Source organism: Diceros bicornis, chromosome 8 (assembly GCF_020826845.1).
Source record: "Diceros bicornis minor isolate mBicDic1 chromosome 8, mDicBic1.mat.cur, whole genome shotgun sequence".
Lineage (NCBI taxonomy): Eukaryota > Metazoa > Chordata > Mammalia > Perissodactyla > Rhinocerotidae > Diceros > Diceros bicornis.
In genome coordinates, this window is record NC_080747.1 from 34,946,133 (window position 1) to 34,960,746 (window position 14,614).

Here is a 14,614-nt window from a genome sequence, read left to right on the forward strand (position 1 = left end):
TGATATGAAATGGTCCTTGATGTAGCTTGCTTTGTATTTTTTAATCTGGTGTACTAATCATAGTGCTAAAATATTTTTTCCTGGAAACTCAAAAAATACCCAGTAACATCATCTAGACGAGTCGGAAAAGCAGGCTAGCATATGTTTATATAACAGAGCACTTCTCCCCAGGGCCTACCTTGCCCCATAAATTGTGGTACTGGTGTGAAAAAATACAAGTCAGGTCTGAAAAAAAAGCCCTCCTCTTAAATCACAACCATATTTGTGAGAGGAGAGGAAGACAGCGACATACTTAAAGTTGCAGCTAAGCTCGTCACACTATTTTCTCTTTATTTTCCTCTCCTAAATAATCTCTTAGTGTCGTATTTTCTCCCTTTGTATAATCCACTGCCCCCCTACCCCAATGTCATAATTCCTTTTTAATAGTTAACTATTTCAATAATTTGTGGTACTGGGATACTTGTTAATCATTATCAGTTGAGTCATTATTATGAGCGGAGATGTAGAATTACTGTAATGGAAACAAAGCACAAACTATAGGAAGGAATGTTTCCCAAATGGGAACACCCTGCCCACCAACTGAGAACAACCCGCTCTGGCTATGGCTGGAGTAACTGAAGTCTGCACTAAATTCTGAGATATTTGGGGAACAAATTTTTGGTAATTCTGGTAGAATGTGCTGAAGGAGGAAAGAAACTACGTGATGTTGTGGAAAGGACCCCTGATCAGTGATACAGGCAGCTGAGTACAACTGAAGATGGAAATATTACATGCAGATAATAGACTGCTTAGTTTACTCACCAGATGGAACTAAGTACTTTGATTGGTGGCACTGACACTAAAAGGCCGTTACACTTTTAAAGTTGGTAAGGCTAGGAGAACAGCCTGAGTGGAGAGGAATGCAAAGGTGAGAAAAGAAATGTAAAAGGGACAGACAAGTGTGTATGGTGGTTAAGGGGACAGACTCTGGCTGGGTTCCATTCGCAGCTCAGCTACTTATAAGCTGTGTGACCTTGAGAAAATTATTTAACCACTCTGTGTCTGTAAAATGTATAATAGGAACTATCTCCCAGTGTTGTTATGAAGTGCTCACAGTGTTAGACTGAAGACACGAAAAGGGCTCTACTAGTGACTGGCCCCCAGTCAATGAGGCTCTATCTATTATTATCTGAGTGGCAGCTCTGATGACGTGGGATGACTGGGTTTTCAATTTCATGTATATTTTTTTAATGAGATGGGTATTATTTATGCTTTTAAGAAGAGGTGAGAGGCTAGGATATGAAGTGACACGGAATGTCTATAAATGAGGTTGAGGGAGTTAGGTGGGTGTTGAAAAGAGGGAATTAAAAAGCTAGGCACTTTAAAAAAGAGATGGGCACACTTTTATATCTGGTTAAGAAAATTAATCCGGGCCCTGGGTATCCTGGGAAATCGACAGAATGCAAGGAAGAGGGCGGCAAGAAAAGAGTTCCCGCCTGGGAGTAAGGAATAGCAATGGGCCCCAAACAGAAGGTGTTTAGTTCCTCAGGATATTAGAGGAAACCACTGGGGCTTGAAAAGAAAACCTGGAATGAAGTCTCTGGGTCTTGCTATTGCTCTGCTTACCACAAAAGTTTGTGATATGGACTTAAATAAAACAAGGACTGCCTGGGATCAAACATGGTGCCTGGAGAGCATAGTGGGTGCATAATAAATGTTGATTCCCTTCTGTCCCCCTCTTAGCGAGCAAGCATATTTTCAACACACTGAGAGAATAGTTCTGTCTTCAGATGGGGCTACAAAGATGAACCAAGAATGTAAATTGGAAATGACCATAAAATCCCGACCTATGTGTGAATATGTGTCCAGCTGAATATAGAAGCATGAGACCTGTACCTGTAAATTGCCTAATTTGTGTATAATTTGCACCCTGAGATCCTGTTAACTAGAGCAAAATCATCTGTGCCCTTTCAACATTTAAGATGTTCCTCTGGAGAGAACACAGTGAAGAGAAGCACACAGACAATCTGAATCTCAGGAGCTGGAAGGCAACGTTGGAGGTGTAGACAAATGAGGCTCTGCCCATGTATCACTAGTGGCCGACAGCTCACCACTGACCCGCACAGGAAGGATTAGTAAAATGAGATTAGCATCCTCTTCTGCTGCTGGCAATCTCCACATGTTGGAAATCTCTAGATGTCAGAAATTTGTTCTGTTTGAGCTGAAATTTGCCTCTCTGTCTCCTCTATCCCATTCTGTGTCATTTGTTTGTTCAAAACAAATAGGCAAGCAAAAAAATTTACTTAATGATCATTTATTTAACACTTATTTATGGGGCACTAGGATCCTGACTGTTATATTGGAGTGAATGAGTAAAGAAATGAAGAGGCAGTGGACCTCGAGAAGGAGTGTAAGCCTTCTGGAATGGTTATTGCGGCTCGGATGTGGAGCCGAGCTCCACATGGACTGAGGAAGAACAAGACCACCGAAATGTCTCCAGAGAGTAGAAACGTGGAGGAGGCAGTGCTGTCAGGAAAACAGAAAACAGAGACTTCCTCTCGTACACAAATCTTTGAGATACCTGCAAGGAGTGATGGTCCCTTCAGACTTCTAACTTCCAGATTACATACCATGGATTCCTCTGAGTAACTATGAGCAGAGAAGCAGCATAATGCAGTGTTTAAGGTAGCAGACTCCAGGACCAGACATCTAAGTCAAAATCTTATCTCTGTCACTTAGTCTTAGTGGGATGTCAGATGAGGTACTAACTTCTCTGTGCCTCTGTTTCCTCATCTGTAAAATGGCTATAATAACAAAATTGCTGTGAGGGTCCAGTGAGCTGAGAACAAGCATGTCCTGACGAGGTTCACGGTCCACCCGATGGAGTCTACCTTGACTTCTTTCCCTCTCTTTACTGTAGTCTGTCAGCAAATCCTATTGGCTCTACCTTCAAACTCGATTCAGAATCTGACCACTTTCACCACTGCCGCCCTCTGGTCCAGGCCACCACTCTCTCTCCCCTAGGTCATTGCAATAACCCTCTAAGTGGTTCATATCACAGCAGCTGTGGTCCTACTGGGAAAACATAAGTCAGATCATGACACCTCTCTCTCATGCCCCTCCAAGGGCTCTTGATCTGACCTTGAGTAAAAGCCACAAGGCTCTACAGGAAACACAGTGGAAGGCTCAGCTCTCAGCGCCCCCTAGCCTGCTGTATTTTTCTCTACAGTATTTATATCAGTCTGTATATCTCAATTATTTTATTTAATTTCTGTCTCCTTCCACTAGAGGAAAAGTGAGCTGAGAAGGGCATGAGTTTTTGTCTATTTTATTCACTAATGAATCCACAGCGCCTAGAACAGTGCCTGACCCATAAAAGAATCTCAACAACTAGTTGTTGAGTCGATTGACTGAACGCATATATAGCACTCAGAGAAGTACCTGGGATCAAGTGTTCAACAGACTTTAGGTGTTACTGGTGTTATTAACCTTCCCAGATCTTGGCTGCCTCTTTGAAGAAATTCTCTATCGTGTCAATACCCCTTTAAAACCATCCACTACCTCACCCTTCAATATATCACCTGAATCAGGACAGGGGGGAACAGGGCTGCTATTTTCAGTCTCTCTACTCCATCTGTATTAATGCTGTACTATCCTGGAGGCCCTCATTATGCTTTTAGGCCCCCAAAACATACACACATATTTAATTAATTAATTAGTTTTGGAAGGAACTGCTGCCAAATCAATACAGGAAAGGACTGGAGTCCTAGGGGTATGGTCTTTGGATTAGATACTTATGACCCTGTTAGTCGTGGTGACAGAAAATTACCCATGCACCACACCATGAATCCTGCGGAATACCCTTACGTTCTGGGGGCTGCCCCGCGTTGTGTTTCATTATGAGGATTATATAAAACATGCCAAGTCAGAGAATGCTAATATTTATACTTATCCTGGTGTTATTTACAATAATATATCACTATATGTAATATATAATAATACATATGTAATATATAATATATTACAATAGTATTTTGCTATGAAACAGTTAACAGATGAATAAGTAAATTCTATTCAAGATGGTTGGCCAATTTTATATATATATATACATACATACAAGTATAAATATTGGCACATAAATGGATTTTTCTTATATTAGTATGTATGTATTTGGCTATACCCTCGATGGAAATATAGAATTTTAAGATTAGGAAAATGTAAACCTAAGGGTAGTTACTTCTTTCTGTAATTAGCTGGATTTTAATAAAACTAATGACTTTCTACATATAATAAAAATGTTCAAAAATTGAGTATTGCTACAACATTTTTGGGGATCTTTTACCCTAGCACCCAGGAAGCAGTAAATGCAGACTATCTGTCCTTGAGAATTTGAGTGCTATTCTTGTTATCTTCTTTTTTTTTGGAGTTGGGTTGTGAGGATCATTTACACACATATATATATACATCAAAATGCTTTGCAAGCACTAAGTACTACATAAATTTAAAGTATTATTCTTTTCTTTGAATAAATTAAACAGACATTTTGAAGAAGCTAGTTAAGCCTACAGCTGAATTAATCCAGTCTTCATATTTTCAATGGAGCACCAGCTATTTAAACATTATATTCAAAGTATCAGTATTAATAAAACAATAAGAAAAAGAAGCCCCATTAGCACATCCCCCTGTATCTGACATGAACAGACATGTGATGGAGTACTGACATTCATTTCACTTTGAATTAAACACAGCATCACCCCAAATCTCAAGAGATGATATTAAGTTTTGTGTTTGGGTAATACCAGGAATTCTACAGGCAAGGGTAGAATTATATTTGCTGGGCCAAAAGCCAGTCAAACTTCACACTTGTCCTAGAAGTAGGTGGTCAAAAACTCTGTTCTTGTCATCAAAGCTATTGGCTACCGCTGCTTAAACGATCCATCTCAAAATCTTTTGTGTCATTCATTTTGAAGATAAAACATTAAGAAATGCGATAAAATGAGGTCGAATGAAAAAGATAGTAAGGTAGAAGTGACCTCGGGGAAAAGCAGGTCCAATCAGAGCACATCAAATAAAAACAAAGAACAACACTAGATTTTCCAAGTGGCATCATCAGACATATAAAGTCTTTGATTTTTATTTCTTCAGGAAAAAAGAACTCAGAAACCAAGGTGAGGAGATGCATTTACGGCTTTCTCTCTGTTCTCCTCAAAATACATGCTGTAAATTTTCTAGACTTCACAGCACACATTTCAAAAGAAGCCTTTGCTTTTGGTGGAAGGAAGTACATGCTCCTTGATATGTCTGGTTTTTCTGTAATAGTATATCATGCCTCTCTCTAATAAATTTAACCACAAAAATTTTTTTAATGTGTCTGCATTCTGCTAATTTATAAAAAGCAGGATGCTGTCAGATAAAATTTCATGAAAATGATCTATAAACCAGACTGTCAAAAGTGAAAGGTACTCAGGCAGTACTTAGGGGCAACAAATACATGGAAACCACTGGAAAGATTTCCTGTGACTGCGGGAAAACAATGTATTGTAACGGAGCTCACATTACCTTGATTTGCAAGTTACTGTGAGGTCACAGGAAATCCTGAAATGTTTTCCACATTTTCTTTTATACATTTTATGTCAAATTTCCTGCAATTGAAATCATAAACCCTCCTACTGCTGGAATCTCTTCTGAAGGAAAGGAGATCCTGTGACACTCCCCCCTGAACACCTAATAACTCAATTCCTACCAGTGTAACAAGAAACTGAGAGACAGAATTGAAAATGGACTATGATAAGGCTGAAATGTCAAATACCCTAACTCTTCCACAATGAAAACCCAGCTGATGTCATTAAGACAACTCTGAAAGTGCATTTAATCTAGTGATAGTAGACTTCTCTTTAGAATAAGAGATAGCAGAAGAAATTATAGACTGTCCCAAAGACACAAACTCACCGCTTCCCCAAACCTCTTATCCAAAATGTATTTGTGGATTTATGGTCTAATTTTAAAACGGCATTTTCTCTATGGATATTCTTAACATGATTCAAGCTCCTGACAACCATATTTTATTATCCCAGCTATAAAGAAAGGAAGAATCAGATTTAAGTAAAATGTCCAAGGTTAAAATATTCTCTTAAGATTTATCACTCACAACTGTGGAATTTAAAAATAACTTTTAAATTGTCAAATACTATTTTAATATAACTCCAAGCCAAAAAATTAAGGTTCATTACCAATTTTTAAGGACTGTTGGATCATGAGTTATTAGGACACCTTACCTCTCCTGACATATCAGGGGCCATCGGAACACTAGGCCACAGACACGAGTAGATTCCGAAAAACACCACCCAGAGCGCAATGCTGCCCCAAATTGCTACGTGGCTGAACTGTGAAGGAAGGGAATCGGAGTCAAAACACTTTTAGGTAGACTGAGTACACAAATACTAATGATGTTTTCACAAATTCCCTTATTAATTTTTTACTACATCCATAAAATATTATCTATGAGAATTTGTAGAGAACTGTGTGTGTGTTTCAACTGGATCTTGCATTAAGAGCTAATCTCTTCCACAACAGTTAGGATGTTTGTGCTACTGGCATTTAGAACTATTCCTTCTCTACCTCCTTTGGTGGGTCTCTCCTCTGACTCATTTTTTTTTTTTTTATCCCCTACCATCTTTAAGCCTCCTTCATTTTCTCTCTGCATGCTCTGGCTGACAGATGTTAGACACTTGTGTGAATACTATCTGTAAGCCGATGACTGTCAAATCCAAATCGCTTGTGCCAATCTTTCCCCTGAGCATCCAACTTTCATTTCTTTTTGTTTACTGGGTCTCTCTACCTCGATGTGAATATACTTCAAAACTAACATATCTGAAATGGAACTTTTTAAATCCAGACTGGATATTTACAAATGTTTTACAAATGTCTGAGGACAAATCTTTCACTAATACTATTGGGCTTCAGAATCATTTTCCAATGGCTTTTCTGCCCAATGCCAGTCTTGTGACACACTAGAGAAGATTCCCAGTCAATAAATTTGAAAGCCTTAAAATAAGTTTGAAAGCCTGGGATACTCACAACATATGATAATATACTAAAGGCTCTGAGAAGTCTTGTGGTAAATAAACTTATTCAAGTTTGTTTTACTCAGTGTTTCCAAACGAGATAAACTAGAATCTCCAGTTCTCCTCCCTCCACCCTTGATCCCCCACAATTAGCAACCTGTGGAACTAGGGTACAGGGATACATAAAGTTAGAATGGAAAACAAAAAAATAATCAGCGATAATGCATAAGTAAATGTGACATGTGTTGGTTGGTCAAAGACCCTCTTACCCATGTCCAATACGATGTCTCCAATCCCGCTTTCAAACAGACAGTTATCACCACAAACTAAAACAGAAGGGAAAATGTTACTTTATTTCATAAATGATAGTTCATCAAATGACTGAAAGTGAGATTTATAAAGGAACAGGTGTCTCTGAACTAGATTATGGGATGGCAGATTATTCACAGCTTGCCTTGTACGTCCAACAAGCAAAGAAACAAGTGAATTAGGTTGTGAATGTTACAACCATGACGAGTCAGAACTGCCCATTAGCAGCATCACACTCGTGTCTCCCTTCCCTGCCTCTCCTCACCCTCACAGCCTTACAGTGCATCCATGAGGCTCCTGAACACGCGCCTGCCTGTTTCTTGCACAATTTATCACTAGCAACTGAGAATATACATCTGCAGTGATGTGGGTTTTCAAGCTTGCTTTAATTTGATTTTATATTATCTGTAGTACTTAAAGCCCCACTTTCTGCATGTTGAAGATAAATTGTAAAAGTAATATAGGTGGATATTTAGAAATCAACACTGACTCTGTAACTTTATTTACTTGAATCCCTGCAGAGCAGGATATAAGAGCCTGTTACACCCTCCATGACGTACACACCCATCACTGTTGGTGACTACGCTACTGATTCTGAAGTAAGGGAACCGGGTTTAATGAACTGCCCTGTGTTTTCCACAAGACAGCATACGGTTAAATGGCCTAGCCCTGGAGTCAGACTGTTCATGCTCAGACTCCATCATTTGTTAGCCGTTGTGGTTAGGGAACAAGGCAAGTTACTTGACCTCTCCTTGTCTCAGCTCTTTCATCTGCAAACTGGGAGTGATAAAGCTTACCTACCTCATAGGGGTTTGAGTGTAAAACACTAAGAACAGTGCTTAGCACTGCGGTATTATCTATTATTATCTATTTATAGTTAATAAAATTTTAAATACTGTTAGCAGTCAAGGGAACTCTGGGCACTCTTAGTAGTTTGTGGCGATGGGAACATGATGTTTGCCTAGCGTTGGTCATCAGTAAATGCTTGCAGTGCCCAGACCTACTTTCAGGCACTGTAATGGTTTGCACATGGTATTTGTTTAGATGCTTCCCCAGTGGCGCCATAAAGTTAGGTTCAAGTGGAGCATTGGGTTTTCTCAGCAGGATATCTAATGGCAGTTTAGAATTAATATCTGTAGAAATAAAACTCTTACTAAAATGTAAGTATTAATTAACTTAAGCTATATAGAAAGTTCTAAAATGAGAGACATAGTTTGACACAAAATTAAAGAAAAACACCATCCTGAGACCTGGATAGTTTAATGTGTCCCTAGGAAACACCCATGATATATACTCTGATTAATTTCTAAACTTACTCTATCAAGTATTTACTTTTTTCTCATGTTTTGTACTCATGTTGTATGAGAACAAATTACCAGCCACCCCAAACATATTTTTCTTTTCTGTTACTACCTTCAGTGGGTTGATGTCAATGGAAAGAAGACCCCCGGAAAAACCTAATCCCTCTGTACTTAAAAGCCTTAAGGTCCTATCATTCAGTTATTTAAACATGTGATATCTAAATATCATATTATAGTTTTTCTACTAACTGAGTCAGCCATACCCATAGCCACTTAGTATTTAGAATAGCACACTGCCCCATTTAGGGGTCATGGGAGGGACGCACGAGTAGAGAGGAAAGAACATTGGTCTGGGAATTCAGAGTTGAAGGTTGGGGTAAACTTTTATCAGATACCAAGTGTGTGACCTTGGGCATCAGCATTCAAGCAGTGCTTTTGACTTTTAAGGGAAAAATGGTTTTAAAGCATTTTTTGGCTCTTTCTGGCAGGAATGAGCTTGTGTTCATCTGTGCATCTTCCACAAGCATTTGGCATAGTGACTTAACACAGCAGGTTCCATGCCTTGTGTGGGTGAAACGTCCCCAAAGAGTGGAGATTTCTCTCCCATTTTAGTTTTCATGAGACTCTAGAATAATTACCGGTTAAACACCCAAGAATACTACGATAATAACTGCCACGCATTCAGGAAAGCAAGAAAATATTAACAAGGGCAGTAAAATAAAAGGGACAAGGAAGAGAAAAAGGGCAAATGAGGGGCAATCAGAGCAAAGAGGGAATATTGACAATAATAGCAACCAAAGTCCTATAAAGTCAGTGAACCTAAATGACATTTTTATAACCTAATATAAAATAATCTCTTAACAGTCAAAGCATCTCATTTCGTTTTTAAAGGGAAGTGTAAACAACCTTTAAATTCACAAATGCACATATTTAAATCTGAAAATAAAATGAGCACATATGAAAGGATTTGATGTTAGATGCAAACTAGGCAAACGCCCAGCACTCACAGTGTAAACAAAGTTTCCCAGCAGCAAATAATCGGAGGTTTTCCCATTTCCAAATACATTACCTGTACAAAAAGAAGAGAGGCTGGTTAGAAAAGAAAATAAATGAGGTCCTTTAGAAGCCTTTCAAAGATAAATCAATTTACAAGTGTTGAACAAAAGAAGGGGAACTTAGGGCCACACAATGGAGCCAGAAATGAGGCTAATTAAAAAAACACTGTAAGAGTTAAACGTGGGCATGCTCTGCTTCAGCGGCCCGGGTTCAGTTCCCAGGTGCAGAACCACACCACTTGTCTGTCAGCTGCCATGCTGTGGCAGCAGCTCACATAGAAAGACCTACAACTAGAATACACAACTATGTACTGGGGCTTTGAGGAGGGAAACAAACAAAACAAAAAAAATACTTAAGAAGTCGCAAAAAGTTGCCATTAATATGGTCATAAATTAAAAACAAATTTCCAACAGCCAACATGAAGAAGAAAACCTGATTTGTTAACTAATTCTTTCTTAGGGTCTACGAGATTAAAAAAAAAAAAAAATCAAACTGTTTGTTCAAGCAAAGCTTAATGCTATGGGCATTGATACAGGAGAAGGCATTCTGAACCCTTAATAAAGAACTTTGTTAACAATTTAGATGACGCTTTAGGGAGCCTTCTCACTATCTCTCAATAAAGTTGTTAGCATTGGACCAACAGGGATTCATAAAAGCAACTCACAGAAGACTGAGGAGCATCAATACAATTCCGGGCACATGGCTCTTTGAGAATCTGGCTGAATTTAGGGATATACCTTAAAGTATTTTGTTATTCTAGCAATGACCAAAGAATTTTGTTATTCTAGCAATGACCAAAGAACTTGGCTTTAGATGAAGGGAGTGGTAGTTAACAAACAAAAATTACTATTACTGATAAAAAAAAATAAAATGAAAAAAAAACTGAATAATTAAATCATTGGCACCCATGAAAAATTTAAACCCATGGTATGTGTAATACAATATTTTATTTATGTACATATTCAACAATATTTATTGAAATACATATTCAATACACAAGGACAAAATACGTTAGAATAAAGTATGGGACGAGTCAAGGAGAGTGGTGCTGGCATGAGGAGATAAGATAGTCTGGTGAGTTTTGGAGACACAGACCAGGCTTGGTTCTGTTACTAGTTGTGTCATCTTGGGTCGTTTATAATCAATCTCCATGGAACTCAGTTTCTTAACTTAAAAGATGGAGTGCAACTACCCACCTTGGAGGGGTTTAGGTTAAAATGAATTTCAAATGTGAAGCACTGAGCAGGGTGCCTGGAGCATGGCAGATGCTCCACAATGTGACCCTTCCCTCTCTAAAGTTTTTGGTTAAAAGTAGCCAGGAAGGGCTGCTTAGCAGTCAGCCCAGCAACCTAAGAGACCACCTTTCTCTATGGGGGTATTCCATGATTAAGGACATAGGATCTGATATGCTACGTCTTGTGGGTATGTTGTGGACAAACTTATGCCTGCAATTAATCTGCAAATTTCCATAGAACAAATTAACAAACTCAGAAATCTATAAAATAACTGAAGATATCTTATGATTACTTCCTGACTTCCATGCTTCTACAGAGGTCCCTTAACCATGTAAGCAAGTTATTAAAAATAATCATATTTGGGTCTGACTAAGCCTTCTAGTCACCACTCGTTCATCTGAAGGAATCTAGAGATTCATTTCAAGATCACATTGAGGGAAAAAATTAAAAGCCTCTTGTTGGGTTTGTCAGGTTTAGCATTTGGATAATTTAGGTAAATCATTTGTTCTCATAATTTCTGCTCTCTGGACCTCTTTATACGTAAAAATTACTGAGGATTCCAAAAAGTTTTTGTTTATGTGGTTTATATCTATCAATATTTACCAAGTTAGAAATTAAGACACAAAATTTAAAAATATGATTTATCTAAAAATAAAAGTAATAAACCCAATACATGTAATGTAAACAGATTTTTATGAAAAATAACTATTTTCCAAAACAAAAAAGGTTAGTGAGAAACTCGGCACTGCTTTACAACTTTACAACCTCTTTAACGTCTGGCTTAATAAAAGGCAGCAAGATTCTCATATTGTTCTGGTTGAAATATGAGGGAAACCCAACTTCAGAGAGAGATGAAGTTATAAAGGAGAGGAGTATTTTAATAATCTTTTCTACTAATTGTGGATATTCTTTGATACTACATCAAAACTCAGCAAGTAGTTTCTTAAAGAGGTAGAGATTGTTTCTTAAAGGTTAGTTGCAGTATGGAATCTGAAACTCTATCAATGAACTTTTGGTACTCTATTACATTAAAATCCATCAGTCCACTTTATACTCCGAATGGATCTGTTACCGATGCATGCTTCTGTAACCTCATGAAAGTCGCTGGCTCAGCTCACAACTCAAAAATCCACAAGGCACCACACGTTGATACACCTGCTACACTTTGATATGCAGCAGAAGTGCTTTAGGCATACTTCCCATTCCGTCACACCGAATATTAATAAGATGTGTACCAAGTTTCAAGATTTAATAAAAGTATTAGTTTTACAGATGCTTTAAGCACATTCTTAAGTGAAACTGGCTTTTGCTGTTGTTTTTTTAATGTGGGCACATGGCAGCGAAGACTATAATGTCTCCTAGCACAGTGGTGCCACTGTTCGTGCTACAGTATCAGCAGTTTTACCCACCATTGCTTTTGCATCAGGAATGAAAGACAAATAATGTCTTGATACTACTATAAAAATTTTGAAAGTATGAAATTTTGTTGACCTAATGTACCCCCAAAAGCTCATGGGTATTTCCAGGTGTCTATATGACCATACTTTGAGAACCACTAAGACAAGTGAATAAATGAATATTTAGCTACACATTATATAGCATGTTTATATTTCTTCTGTACCCCATCCTTTCAAAAGCTAAAAAATCAAAAACTTCTCCTATTTAAAAATTAAAAACAGGGCAAAAAAAAAAGACAAAACCCTCAACATCAGATGTTAAAATGCAATTTATGCTACATGTCATTCATGTCTTCAGAAGAGAAGAGAGAGCAGAAGAGAAAGAGAGAGAAAGCACATGTTCTCTGGACTTGGCTAGACTTGGGTTATACAGGCAGCACCCCTTGTGAAGAGCCTCTGCTGATGAGGGCTGGCTGGCTTAGGCAATTCCCCAGACAAATACAAAGGAAGACTTAGATCTGCTTTCTAGGAGCTGAGGTTCCTTGGGAATTCCTTTCAAACCCTGTCGTGGCTAAGGCGTTTTAGATGCTATTTGGCTTGAGATACTTGAAATTAAACATTTTTTCTAATTTAGAATACTGAAATAGCAGTTTACCAGATGGACATGCCTAGTCTTTCATACCTATATTGATTTTGCATTTTGAAAATAAACTTTACCTAGAGAACTTGCCTAAGGTCCTGTATTGTACCCTGGATTTCAATATCCCACGGCTCCAAAGAGTGGAATCAATCCAAATATCCATCAACTGATGAATGAATAAACAAAATGTGGTATATCCATACAACAGAATATTATTTAGCCATAAAAAGGAATAAAGTACTGATTCTTGCTGCAACAGGGATGAACCAAAGTCACATATTAGATGATTACATTTATATGAAATGTCCAGAAGAGGCAAATCCACAGAGACAAAAATTAGTGGTTTCTAGGCACTGAGGGAGAGGGTAGGGAGAAATGGGGAGTGACTACTAATGGATATGGGATTTCTTTATGGGGTGATGAAAATGTTCTGGCATTAAATAGTGATGACATTTGCACAGTCCCATGAATATACTAAAAACCACTGAATTGTACAATTTAAAAGGTGAATTTTATGCTATGTGAATTATATCTCAAAAACAAAAAATTCTGTTGTGGTTCTCCTGGCCTACTGGGTCAATATTGTCTACTTTAATTAGATTTTCTTACCATACTCATTTCCATGGCCTACAAAAAGAGAAGTATTTACTGTTGTATTGGCAGAGCAATTAATAAAGAAATGAGATGAAAATCTCTAATTAGGACATAAAACCACTGCTTTTTCTGTAACACTCACTCACCCCCATCCATGCTGCATGCTCTTATTAACTCACTGACAATTTACTGAGTGCCTGTGATGAGCCAGGCACTGTTCTAAGCACTGTGAATACAACTGTGAATTAAACTGACAATTCCCTCCCCTTCTGGAGCTTTGACTCTAATAGAGGAGAAAGACAATTAAAAATAAGCAAATATATCAGACTCTTCAAGTACCACGAAGAAGACACAGGAGGACAAGGGGATGGAGCAACAGGCGCGGTGGGGACAGTGTGGCCTGGGAGGGCCTCTCTGAGCAGAGACCTGCGGGGTGAGGGAGAGAGCCAGCTGGAATACCTGGGTGAAGAATGAAGAACCACACAGAGGCCGGCAGGCTGCAGCACAGTGAGGAGGAAAAGCCGGAGAAAAAAATCAGGCGGAGGAGTTGGCTAAGATTGGGGCTGTGGACTTCCTTTTATTTTTTTATTTCCCCACAGCCCCAGCAGACAGTTGTATGTCATAGCTGCACATCCTGCTAGTTGCTGGATGTGGGACGCGGCCTCAGCATGGCCGGAGAAGCGGTGCAGCGGTGCGCGCCCGGGATCTGAACCCAGGTGGCCAGCAGTGGAGCGCGCGCACTTAACCGCTAAGCCACGGGGCCGGCCCTGGACTTCCTTTTAAACGCGATAGAAGTCTGTGGGTTTCTGAGGAGAGAGGCACCTGGTCTGATTTAAGTTTTACAAGGATCATTCTGGTTGTCTGTGGAGAACAGACTGTAGGTGGGCAGGAGCAGATGGACAGCACGGTCTTCTCTTGGCAATCATTAACTCAGAGTCAGCGAGGCACGGCCTGTACTTATCTAAAGGACCGACGGATTCTGCAGTGGAGCAAGTGTCATGTTTTTAATTACTGTAGTTCGGGAACAGAGGCAGCGAAC

The 14,614-nt window shown here is 38.8% G+C and overlaps 1 protein-coding gene across 3 annotated transcripts in view; it reads right to left on the reverse strand.

Moving 5' to 3' along the window:
- Window positions 1-14,614, reverse strand: part of ATP8A1 (ATPase phospholipid transporting 8A1) — a 218,155-nt gene that overhangs the window by 26,378 nt on the left and 177,163 nt on the right. For all 3 annotated transcript variants that reach the window (XM_058546980.1, XM_058546979.1, XM_058546981.1), the window contains 3 exons: window positions 9,661-9,722; window positions 7,313-7,369; window positions 6,255-6,362 (listed from right to left, as the gene is read on the reverse strand). In XM_058546980.1, coding sequence (XP_058402963.1) covers window positions 6,255-6,362; window positions 7,313-7,369; window positions 9,661-9,722 — 227 coding nt within the window. The remainder of the gene's footprint in view (window positions 1-6,254; window positions 6,363-7,312; window positions 7,370-9,660; window positions 9,723-14,614) is intronic.